The sequence below is a fragment of the Rattus rattus genome, chromosome 2, assembly GCF_011064425.1.
Source record: "Rattus rattus isolate New Zealand chromosome 2, Rrattus_CSIRO_v1, whole genome shotgun sequence".
Lineage (NCBI taxonomy): Eukaryota > Metazoa > Chordata > Mammalia > Rodentia > Muridae > Rattus > Rattus rattus.
This window is the reverse complement of record NC_046155.1, coordinates 121,157,672-121,169,160: the sequence shown is the minus strand read 5'-3', so window position 1 is coordinate 121,169,160 and position 11,489 is coordinate 121,157,672. Positions and strand designations below refer to the sequence as shown.

At 49.8% G+C, this 11,489-nt stretch overlaps 1 protein-coding gene across 1 annotated transcript in view; it reads left to right on the top strand.

The window, feature by feature from the left end:
* The first annotated feature begins 859 nt into the window (after positions 1-859).
* Acan (aggrecan) overlaps positions 860-11,489 on the top strand; it is a 32,929-nt gene continuing 22,299 nt past the window's right edge. Inside the window, exons 1-7 of the mRNA XM_032893390.1 lie at positions 860-929; positions 3,215-3,598; positions 5,050-5,224; positions 6,967-7,094; positions 8,439-8,732; positions 9,915-10,319; positions 11,262-11,436. Of these exons, the coding sequence (XP_032749281.1) occupies positions 860-929; positions 3,215-3,598; positions 5,050-5,224; positions 6,967-7,094; positions 8,439-8,732; positions 9,915-10,319; positions 11,262-11,436 (1,631 nt within the window). The remainder of the gene's footprint in view (positions 930-3,214; positions 3,599-5,049; positions 5,225-6,966; positions 7,095-8,438; positions 8,733-9,914; positions 10,320-11,261; positions 11,437-11,489) is intronic.

Genomic DNA, 11,489 nt, shown 5'->3' with positions numbered 1-11,489 from the left:
CAGTAGATTGGCGTGCACCGTCATCTTTGCAGACAGGTGAGAAATGTGTCGCACTGCGACAGTGCAGTGTCTCCAGGCAATGGCGAGTTTTTCCCCTCCACTAGAATCTTCTTGTTCTCTGGGTGCTCCACCATTGACCAGTCATTTCTTCTCAGCAGAGGACATCCCCTTGCATGGCTCTGTGTGTCTGTGTGTGTGTCACAGGGAGAGGGAGAGAATCGAGACAATACAAGGGGAGGCTGCGGTTCTCCAGAGCTGCAGAGACTCCCAGGAGGCCAAGGCAGCTGGCCTCCTGCACATACTCAGTGTGAAGCTCCACATGTTCAAGCCCCAGGAAAAGCTGATGCCTCAGGTCAAGTCCAAAGGGAGGAGAAAATCAGCGGGAAGGCCATCAGGGAAGAAGTCTCTCTCCCTCCACAGAGGGTCCTTTTTTGTTTAAAGCCTTCATGGGGGTGGCTGTGACCCACCCACACTGAAAAGGGAGGCCATTCTAGGTCTAGAGACTCCAGTGTTTATGCAAAACCCCTCACAGATACAGAACAGAGCGTAAGCCTGAGCATCTATGGTCCGCCTGTCACATATCACTGGCTACCCCAGGAACTCATTAGGATGAGTCTCCACTGGCTAGAAGATGGGGGAACCAGTATACCAGCCATCTTGGAATTAAGCTAAGAAAGGTCGAAGGTTTCTGAGGAAAGGATTCTTAGTGAAAACACTGTCCAAACCATGGCAACCCGCTGTTGTGCAATGTGACTTCAGAGCCTTGGGCATGAATTTTATAACGTTTTTTTTTCTTCCTTTAATTATCCCGTGCTTTAACCGTCCAAATAACATCCCTGCTGTCTCTTCCAGCTGAACTATGACCACTTTACTCTTGGTCTTTGTGACTCTGCGGGTCATCGCTGCAGTGATCTCAGAAGAAGTTCCAGGTGAGAGCAATTCCTCGCTATGGCTCCTTTATTCAGTAGGGGGTGAGTGCTGGGTTCTGAATACAGGATATGACTTTGTTTTGGGACACAGCCCTGCTCCCCTTTTCTGGATGTAGTAGGAAGGCACACGCGCACGCACACACACACACACACACACACGTGCACACACACACACACACACTGCTACAAATGTACCTACTCCTGGATGCCCTCAGCAAGGAGAGCTGCTCAGCCTCCTTCACAGAGCCCTCCCCTCAGTGCTGTCATTCAGAACCCCTCACAGTGTGAATGGAGCAGAGAGAAGGCACGGGGAGCCAGAAGAGAAAAGACCACCAAAGAAGAGAAAAGAACCTGAGGAACAACGTTGAAAAGAGACTGGTTTCCCTCTAGAAGTGAGGGAGCAGCCCTGGGGTGAGCTCCCCACCCCTGACTCAAGGGGCAGGTGAAGAACCTCACACATGTGTGGGGATCTGAGGTTCAAGGACTGAACACATCATGAGACCTCCCTAACAGTGTGTGTGGGCGCAATAGTTGGCTTGCTCATGGGGGGTGGGGGCTAGAGGAGGCTTGAGCTCCCTTCCTCCCACCAACCCACTGTATGCCAAGGCAAAAACTACAGGACTTCAGGGTCATGGAAAAAAACTTCGATGGTCAAATGGAAAGACACACAGTATTTTATTCACTCACAGCTGGCCTGATTCACAGCTTTTGAATATGTAGATGTGGTTATCTGGACCTCCAGTGGTGCTCAGAGACCCAGGAATATCCAGACCCACCATCACCCGGGGAGATGTGTCCACATCAGCAAAGCAGTCCACTAGGGTTGACTGAAAGCTTTGACCACCGCCAAGTTGGACTCAAACGTGGCCTCTGGCTATCCCCTGAGGACCAGTACTACAGAGCCAAGCTGCGGCCAGTGGCGTCAGGGCAGGGCAGCCGATGGAGGTGTTTGTGGAGAGATGGTGGAATCTGTCCAGACATCAAAAGGTCCAGGCTGGACTCCAGACATTCCTGGCTCCCTCCCCTTACCCTGCTATGTCTCTGCCACCCACAACTACCTTAGACATTTTTATTTCAACCTGTAGCATCCCTTGAAAGGAAGGGTTCTGAAAATTTAAGACCTGCCATGAAAGGTGCTGTGTGGAAAGCTGTCTCTCTCCCATTCCAAAAGAGTTCAGGAAACACTATGTCTTCTCTATTGACACACTACATCATTTTTATGCTATCTAGTCCTACTCAGTCCCACATTTCTAGGTCTGACTCTACAGGGAAAAAAAAAATGTCTGGCCTCCTGTTCTCCTCCCCAACCTTCTTGTCCTTTACTTCAAAAGGTCCCAGTTAAAGCCCAAGCAGACCTCCTGGAATAATATATCTTTGAAGCTCTGTGTCTCAAGTTTAAAGGTTGTGTAGAATTTTGTATACCCCCTAATAATTATTACACCCAACATGTAGGGCAGTCACTGCCTCTATGAGAAAATGTCTCAGAAAAACAGCTTGCCTGTGGCAAGGCAGAATTCATGCCTGAAGGTACAGTGGAGGGGAGAAGTTCACCTCATGGTAGCCTGGAGAGAGAGAGAGAGAGAGAGAGAGAGAGAGAGAGAGAGAGAGAGAGAGAGAGAGAGAGAGAGAGAGAGAGACAGAGAGAGAGAGAGAGAGACAGAGAGAGACAGAGACAGAGGCACAGACAGACACACAGAAAGACACACAGAGAGACAGAATGACAGAGACAGAGAGATGGAGACAGGGGGGATAGGGAGACTGGGGGAGGGGGCAGGGCTGTGCACAAGCTACTCCTTGCAAAGTCGACCTGCAGTAATTTATCTCCATCTCCCTCCAATGAGGCAGCACCAGTCCCTTCTCATAACACCACCCAACCTTCCACACATGAACCTTTTTGTGGAGAACTCATCATAGTCAAAATAAGCACTCCAATATATTTTTCTAAAATCTCCGAATCAAGCATATCAGTGCTCTAAGAACAGGGGGGCCTGTTTACCTCAGAGTTGGCATCCCCTCTAGGTGTCTAAGGTTCGAGATCTCTCTGGCACTTTTTTTTTTTTTTGGCTCTGAATTTTGTCTTAGGGTGGGCAGACCAGAGGTCTTCAGAGATGCAATCTAGAGAGGGTGCCGTGAGGCTCCCTGGGACTCCATGAGGTTCCCACATGGTGGGCTGGATGTGGGCTTCTTGGATGACTGCATTTTCAGGGCTGGGGGAGGGAGGCAGAGACTTGTGGTCTCTATAATTCCTAACACATTTGTCTGTCCCTCCCACCCTTCCCTCACAGACCATGACAACTCACTGAGTGTGAGCATCCCTCAACCATCCCCACTGAAGGCCCTCCTAGGGACTTCCCTCACCATCCCCTGCTACTTCATCGACCCCATGCATCCTGTGACCACTGCTCCCTCCACTGCCCCCCTCACCCCAAGAATCAAATGGAGCCGTGTTTCCAAGGAAAAGGAGGTGGTACTGTTGGTGGCCACTGAAGGACAGGTTCGAGTGAACAGCATCTACCAAGACAAGGTGTCACTTCCCAACTATCCAGCCATCCCCAGCGATGCCACCTTGGAAATCCAGAACCTTCGCTCCAATGACTCTGGGATCTATCGGTGTGAAGTGATGCATGGCATTGAGGACAGCGAAGCCACCCTGGAGGTCATAGTAAAAGGTGAAGGGCCTCCCATTGGGCCGCCATGCGGCCTGTAGAAAGAACTAGAATGATGTCCCCAGCAGTGTGGGCCTTAGTGACTAGCTCTCTCACTCACTCGCCCCTCTGCATGCCCATTTTCTCTTTATTTTCCCCTAATGTGGGACTGACTGGCAAATGCTGTTCTCTGTGGGATTGGGACTCCAGGAGTGGGGCAGGTAAATAATCCTGGTATTGGCAGCTTGTTTGCCAGCAATCACTCACTTGTTGGGTGTATCCGCTTTTCTCGTTGCTGTGATTGAATGCCTGACAGGAGTTCGCTTGAGGGAGGGAGGCATTACCTTGGCTCACAGTTCGAAGGGGTACAGCCAACCGTGGTGGGGCAAGATGGCAGCAGAAGTGTGAGGCAGATAATCACACTGCATCAACAGTCAGAAGGAAGTACTCACCCACATCACTTTCTCCTTCTTTCTTTTTTTCACTCTGGGTCCCTGAACTGTGTGATGGTACCACCTACCTTCAGGGTAGGCCTTCCCTCTTCAGTTAAACCCTCACAGACATACCCAGAGGTGTGTCTTCTACCTTATAACAGGCTTTGTAAGTGTGCCCTTTTTGCACCTAAGTAAATGAGTTGCTAGCTTGTCTGCTGTGACCCTAGAAATGAGGGAAAGTGGGTTCCTAAAACGTCATTCATCTAGGTATCTCCCCCCCCCCACCCTTTATTCTCAGCTTCGGAGACCAAAGAAATGACTGATGATTCACTTCCTCGTCGCCTTTGTCTCTTAGAGGTCTGGTTAGGATGCCACTGAGCTACTGGAGACCTGGAACACTCGAGTCTCACTCCCTGGATTAGGGGCAGGGCAGGGGAGATTAGAGGGTCCTGGAGTGACCAAAAGAAAATCACAAGGAGACAGTTTTTGCCTTGGTTCCAATAACTTTCTTATTGTCAGGATTGTTATAGGTGTTTTAAAATGAACGCCTTGTGGGGGAATGGTGAGCACCCTGTTAAGGTGGTGGGATGGGGTGGAGAGGAGACAGGGTTCCAGCAAGAGCAAACTTCAGTAGCTGAGGATCTACTGGCAGCTGATCTGATGGCTTCTGGGGGGAGGAAGTGCCAGTTTTCTTTAAGGGTACAGTCCCTAGGAGATTGGCCACACTCCAGTAGATGGTCCCACAGTCAGGAGTACACAGGCTGCACAAGTTGGACTCAGTGGGAGGGGTGGAGTGTCAAGGGCAGAGCTGGAAGGGGTTAGGGAGAGAAGTTGAGGTGCATATGATCAAAATACATTTTAAGTATGTATGAAATTCTCATGAATAAGAAAGATTATAATAAAAATTCAAAGACGAGAACTATGTCAGCCTGGACCAGATAGGGCCCTTGGTCCCCTGGATTCTTGTCACCATTTATCAAGGGCTTCAATAACCAGAGTTCACACCTAACCTGCTGTCCCTCTGGTCCATGTGTCCTACAGGCATTGTGTTCCACTACAGAGCTATTTCCACACGCTACACACTGGACTTTGACCGAGCCCAGCGGGCTTGCCTTCAGAACAGCGCCATCATCGCCACCCCTGAGCAACTGCAGGCCGCCTATGAGGATGGCTTCCACCAGTGTGATGCAGGCTGGCTGGCTGATCAGACAGTCAGGTGAGACCCAGACCCCCTGAAGAAAAACTGTCAGAGCTGACGGCCAGGTACAGAGTCCTAGCAGAATGAGCAGATGATGGGGTGGGACAATGATCTGACCTGAGCTGGTATGAACATGATCCTCTGGCCAGTCTAGGGTCCAGCCTTGTCGACATACATACCCAGCGTCCCATCCCAGGTCCCCATTAGTCACTCTCCAAGGAAAAGACAATACCAGTGGCCATGTTCTCAACTCCACTACTCTCTTTGCCTGTATTTCCTCTTGATGTTTCTTTGCTTCTGGTTTGACAGTGAGTTTTTTACTAGGAATTTTATTTACTTTTACTTATTGCCTTTTTGTTTATATTTATATTGCCAGTTCATAAATTATATATTATAATACATATTATAATAATATATCACATGTTTCATAATTTATACAAATATATTGCATTTATATTGCCTGCTTATTCATATCCTTTTTTGTGAGACAAGACATACATATACCAAGTGTCTAGAAACATCTTTTCTGAGGGAGTCCTAGGAGCCACACGGCAAAGCAGAGCAGACAGAGGCCTGCCTCAAGCATCCCAGTACCGTGCAGCAAGCCTCAAGACACTGTCCACCTCATGTGCATCCTGAGGCTTGCCCCAAAGCCGGCCCACAAGGCCTCAGGAAGACAGCTGTACAGGCTGGGACAAGTTAGGGGATCTTAGGTCACAAGGTCACACAGCACTGTTACAGTTTCGTCTCTGCTCTTGAGATCAAACACTGATCAAACACAAGTTGGGGAAGAAATGGTTTTTCCCAGCTCTTCTTCCAGGTCGAGGTCCATCACTGAGGTAAGTGAGGGCGGAAACACTTGGAGGCAGGAACCATGGAAGAATGCTGCTTGCGGCTCACGGTCTGGCTCACCCACAGGCTGGTTCTCAATTAGCTTTCTCACACAGCCCAGGCCCATCTGCTTAGGGATGGTGTCATCCATGGTAGGCTGAGCTCTCCTACGTTGATCAGAGCTCAAGACCTCACAGACCTGGTCACAAGCTAATGTGAGCAGTCCCTCAGTTGAGACCCCTTCGGGTGACTCTAGACTGTGTTGAGTTAACAGCTGGAGCTAACTGGGACAGGCACTTTCTACAAAAATTAGTAGATAGACTAAAAAAAAAAATAAGTAAGACAACAGTCTAATATGGCAAGAGTCCGCATATTGACCTCAAGAAGAGCTAAACTCTAATCCCAACCCTGGAATTTGGAAGCTGTGCGTTTGTCAACAAAATGGTTGGCATTTCTGGACCTTACTTCAAGTGTAAATAGAGACCAGTCCCTGCATCACTTAGTGGGCATAAGATTCATGTGGTACCAAGTAGGCACCATGGCCAAACCCAACCCAACCCAACCCATTCCTCGTTTCTGTAAATATCATCGTGCTGAAACCTAGCCATGCTCACTCGGTTACATGTTGTCTGCAGATGCTCTATGCTGCTGCAGTGCAAATGACACCCCAGGGGCCCATGGTTTGCAAAACCCACAAGATTCTGACCTTTTATATGGAAAGCGTCTTCGGGGAGAGAGTGTTTGGTACCAAGAGTGCAGCCAGACTTGTGGGCAGCACTGAGACTGGAGGGATGGTTGGCATACAAAGCAGACTTGGACAGAGGCAGTTTTATGCCTGTCTCCTCCTATGGAGGCAAAGGCTACAAGAACAGTGACTTTGGACTTCCCTCTGTTCCTAGTGTCACACTCCCACATTGACTTCCCAACAGATACCCCATCCACACTCCCCGGGAAGGTTGCTATGGTGACAAGGACGAGTTCCCTGGAGTGAGGACCTATGGAATCCGAGACACCAACGAGACCTATGATGTGTACTGCTTCGCTGAAGAGATGGAGGGTGAGAAAGCCGGTTCCCTCCAAGATGCCTTTTCCATCCCCATCGCCATGCTCGTACTTAGGATAGCTTCACAAGGCCTCCTCCGGGCCACGGCCCTCCCTCAGTCCTCTCTTGCCATGAACAGGAATGGTCTCTTGCTGGAATCCATGCTATTCACTTTGAAAGGGATGTCAGTAGCCATGGGCATCTGCAAACCATCTGGTGCTACCACCAAACCCCAAATTCCAAAGTCCTCTGGGACAGCCTCTTATCCAGGCTCTCAGCATCTCTGGCCAACCCATCCCTGTCTTAAGGTCAATGGTGCCGTCAAAGCCATGCTCAGGTCTGGGATGTAGCTCAATGGCAGACCCTGGGCTCCATCCTTATGCCACTCTAGGGCAGACACAACAGACGACACATGAACATACTTTCCAGCTACCCTCTCTCCACTTCCATTCCTACCCTGGGCCTTTTGTTGGGGTTGTTTGAGGGAGAAACCTGGGGAGCGTCTTTCTTTAATAAGGGTACTAATTTTGAACATAGGGTTACCCTGGCCTGTAGATGACACTCCTTTCCCATCTACCTCTCTGGAAATCCCACACGGTCTGAATAACTCAGCTCCCAAGCTCCTCCCGCTGGGAGAAAAGCTGTGGGTGATATACCCCACCTTTCTTACCACATGGCCTGCCTTCTCGTTCTCATCTCAGTAGCCAGGGTCTCTACCAACAAGCATTTGTGTCTCCATGTTTGACTGACCAGAGACAAACACAACAGTCCTTTTGTCCGAGCCGCCACGGAGCAAGGACACCTGAAACTGCCCAATAAGTGCTCAGAGATTCTGCCCCCTCCTCAAGCACAACCTTGCCAGGTTGTAGGAGATTTTGTTTAAAAGCTAGAAGACCCCCCAAATTACCCTATAATGGCCTCTTTGGGTACTACTGACCCTGGTTTGGAAGGCAGTACTCTAAGGGATCAAAAGGTGAGGCCTGCTTTTCTCATCAGATTATGAATTTGGGATGGTTTCTTAGGAACAGGCAGTGCCTGTCTTAAAGGAGAGCTCCCCTAGTGGTCGGAGGGTGAACTTCAATCCCCGGGGCTTCTGATTTCAAGATTGCTCCACCCCTTGCTCTTCAGGCAGATTTTTTTGGGGGGTGGGGGCGGAGGTCCTTGTTAGAAGATTGGTGCCGTCTTACCCAAAAGTTCTGAAAGGAATGGAAAATGGGAAGTCACAGACAAGCTGTGAAACACTAACGCAGAACCAAGGATAAAAAGGATAAACCTCTGAGAAAAGACGTGGACCTCGCGGGAACACATGCAGCTTGGGATGTGAGTGAAACCCTCACCAGTGTGATGTGTCCTTCACAGGTGAGGTCTTTTATGCCACATCCCCGGAGAAATTCACCTTCCAGGAGGCAGCCAACGAGTGCCGGAGGCTGGGGGCACGGTTGGCCACCACAGGCCAGCTCTACCTTGCCTGGCAGGGCGGTATGGACATGTGCAGCGCTGGCTGGCTGGCGGACCGCAGCGTTCGCTACCCCATCTCCAAGGCTCGGCCCAACTGCGGAGGCAACCTCCTGGGTGTAAGGACTGTCTATCTGCACGCCAACCAGACAGGCTACCCTGATCCCTCATCCCGCTACGACGCCATCTGCTACACAGGTGGGGCTGGGACTGAAGGTGGGAAGGGGGTTCTCGCCACCGAAATCAGATCCCAATAAGGTCTTGAGAAGGGACCACTGAGTTCCTGAACCCCATATATTTTTTTTTATCCTGTCTTCGGTTTTCATTGCTTCTTAACATATAAAAGATGGAGTCCCAATGTATACAGCCCTGTTTCATCAGCTCCACACAGAACAGCATTTAAAGTATATGCTTCCGAGCCACTGTTTTCTTGGGTTTGAATCCCAGCTTGGCCATACAAGGATGGCTCATTTCCTACGTCACCTCTACAGCCCAATCTTACTTGAACAGGGACACCGTCTCTCCCAAACGCCTCTTTTCTCTCTTTGATAATTGACCACTCTTTGTTGTTCATGGTTTTTTTTTTTTTTTTTTTTTTCTTTTTTTTTTTTTGGAGCTGGGGACCAACCCAGGGCCTTGCGCTTCCTAGGCAAGCAGCTGAACCACTGAGCCAAATCCCAACCCTTGACCACTCTTTGGAAGAATATCACCCTCAGGATATTCTCTTTATTAATAACTGCCTTATGTCTGCCAGCCCCTCATTTGTCTAGGACTCTGAGGTAGTCAGTTCTCCAACAATGCCTACATCCATTACACAAAGCATTCAGGCTTCCCCTTCCTCACCGATTCACACTCTCCCATGGGACACAGAGCAGGCAAAGTAGCAGCTGGTGGGGAGGCAGAAATAGGAACTGATTTTATTTGATAAACAGAGAGCTAGTTGATCTATATACCAGGAGTAGCTTCTACAAATTCAGCCAACCTCAGACTCTTATTAATAATTTAATTGCATCTGTACTGAATAGGTGCAGGATTTTTCTTGCCGTTGTTATGCAAACAATACACTATAACAGCTATGGAAATGGTGCATACACTGTTTGAGGAATTATATGCAACCAAAACATGACATTAGATTCCAGCAGTGGCCCAGAAGTTACATAAGGGACTCTAGCAGTCACAGAGTTTGGCATCTGCAGAGGTCTGGAACCATCCCACGGGAAAGGAAGAGCCACAAAACTCAGATACCTGAAGCCCTCATGGTGGGCAGGGCCAGGTGCCTGGCTCCAGCCAAGTAGAAGGAAATGGGGCACATTCAGCTCTTGTCTCCCTCAAAACATCCCTAAGCTCAGCACTAAAGCCTGTCTTTGCCTCCTTTCCCAGGTGAAGACTTTGTAGACATCCCAGAAAACTTCTTCGGAGTGGGTGGTGAAGAGGACATCACCATCCAGACAGTGACCTGGCCAGACCTGGAGCTGCCCCTGCCCCGTAATATTACGGAGGGAGAAGCCCGGGGCAATGTGATCCTCACTGCAAAGCCCATCTTCGACATGTCCCCCACTGTCTCAGAGCCTGGGGAGGCCCTCACACTTGCCCCTGAAGTGGGGACCACAGTCTTCCCTGAGGCTGGGGAGAGAACTGAAAAGACCACCAGGCCCTGGGGCTTTCCCGAGGAAGCCACACGTGGGCCTGACTCTGCCACTGCCTTCGCCAGTGAGGACCTGGTGGTGCGAGTGACCATCTCTCCAGGTGCAGTTGAGGTCCCTGGTCAGCCCCGCTTGCCAGGGGGTAAGTACACTCCTGGGGCACAGGCAGGGCAATTATGTCCACTCTTTGGTCACAAATCATTAGCCTCAAATGAAGTCACCTGTGGAAAGCAGGTTTATATCAGGCAGATGAAAGTACCACATGGTTCACCACAAAATAGACTTGAAAACCACTGCTCTGGGTGAACCCATGGCCTGGCCTGGCCTTGTCCTCCCAACAGGATAGAAAATCGACCGAGTTTGGTGAGCAGGCTGAGTGCAGCTGGTCTGAGGCAGCGGTGACCTGACAGTGCTTCCACGGTCCTAAAAAACTGAGGGAGGGGAGGAATTAAAAAGAGAAAGGTATTTGGGGATGTGTGAAAAGTAGGTAATGAAAATATGTTCCGATTTCAGTGCCTACCAATAGAGTTTGATTGGATCAAAGCCACAGCCACTTATTTAAGACTTTTTCTGTGGCTAATGTAGAACTGCTGTGGCTGAGTTAAGCAAAGGAACGGAATCACATTGTCTCACAAAGCCCGTTCCAGAGACCAGGTGTGACACTATACGTCTGCATCACAGAACGGGAGGGTCAGGCAAGAGAGTTGTGAGTTCAAGGCCAATCTGGTTTATATATCGAGACTCTGTCTCAAGAAGAAGAAGGAGAAGGAGGAGAAGAAAAAGAAAAGCCTAATATGGTTATCTGGTTCTCTCTGGAAAACACTTGTAGCTCTTAGGCTAGGTGGGTGATGTTCCCTATACCGGGAGAGGGCTATCACTCGGCAGAGCCCAGCTGATCCCCGAATGCAAATCTCCACTCCGGTATAGGGTCTTGATGATGTCCCCAGCTGGGATGACACTCATGATATCACCAAGTAGAACCTCAGGTGGAATTGATTCATCTGCTATGTCTAAACGAAGGAGCTAAGCTCAGAACGGACTGCAAGAGCATCGGTCTTACCTCTGTTCTTCCCTCTCCACCCAGGAGTTGTATTCCACTACCGCCCGGGCTCCACCAGATACTCTCTGACATTTGAGGAGGCACAGCAGGCCTGCATTCGCACCGGGGCAGCCATCGCCTCTCCTGAGCAGCTCCAGGCTGCCTATGAGGCAGGCTATGAGCAGTGTGATGCTGGCTGGCTGCAGGACCAGACCGTCAGGTAAAAGACAAGCCAACCATTCCCAGTCACAACCAAGACGCTCCTGGCCTGAC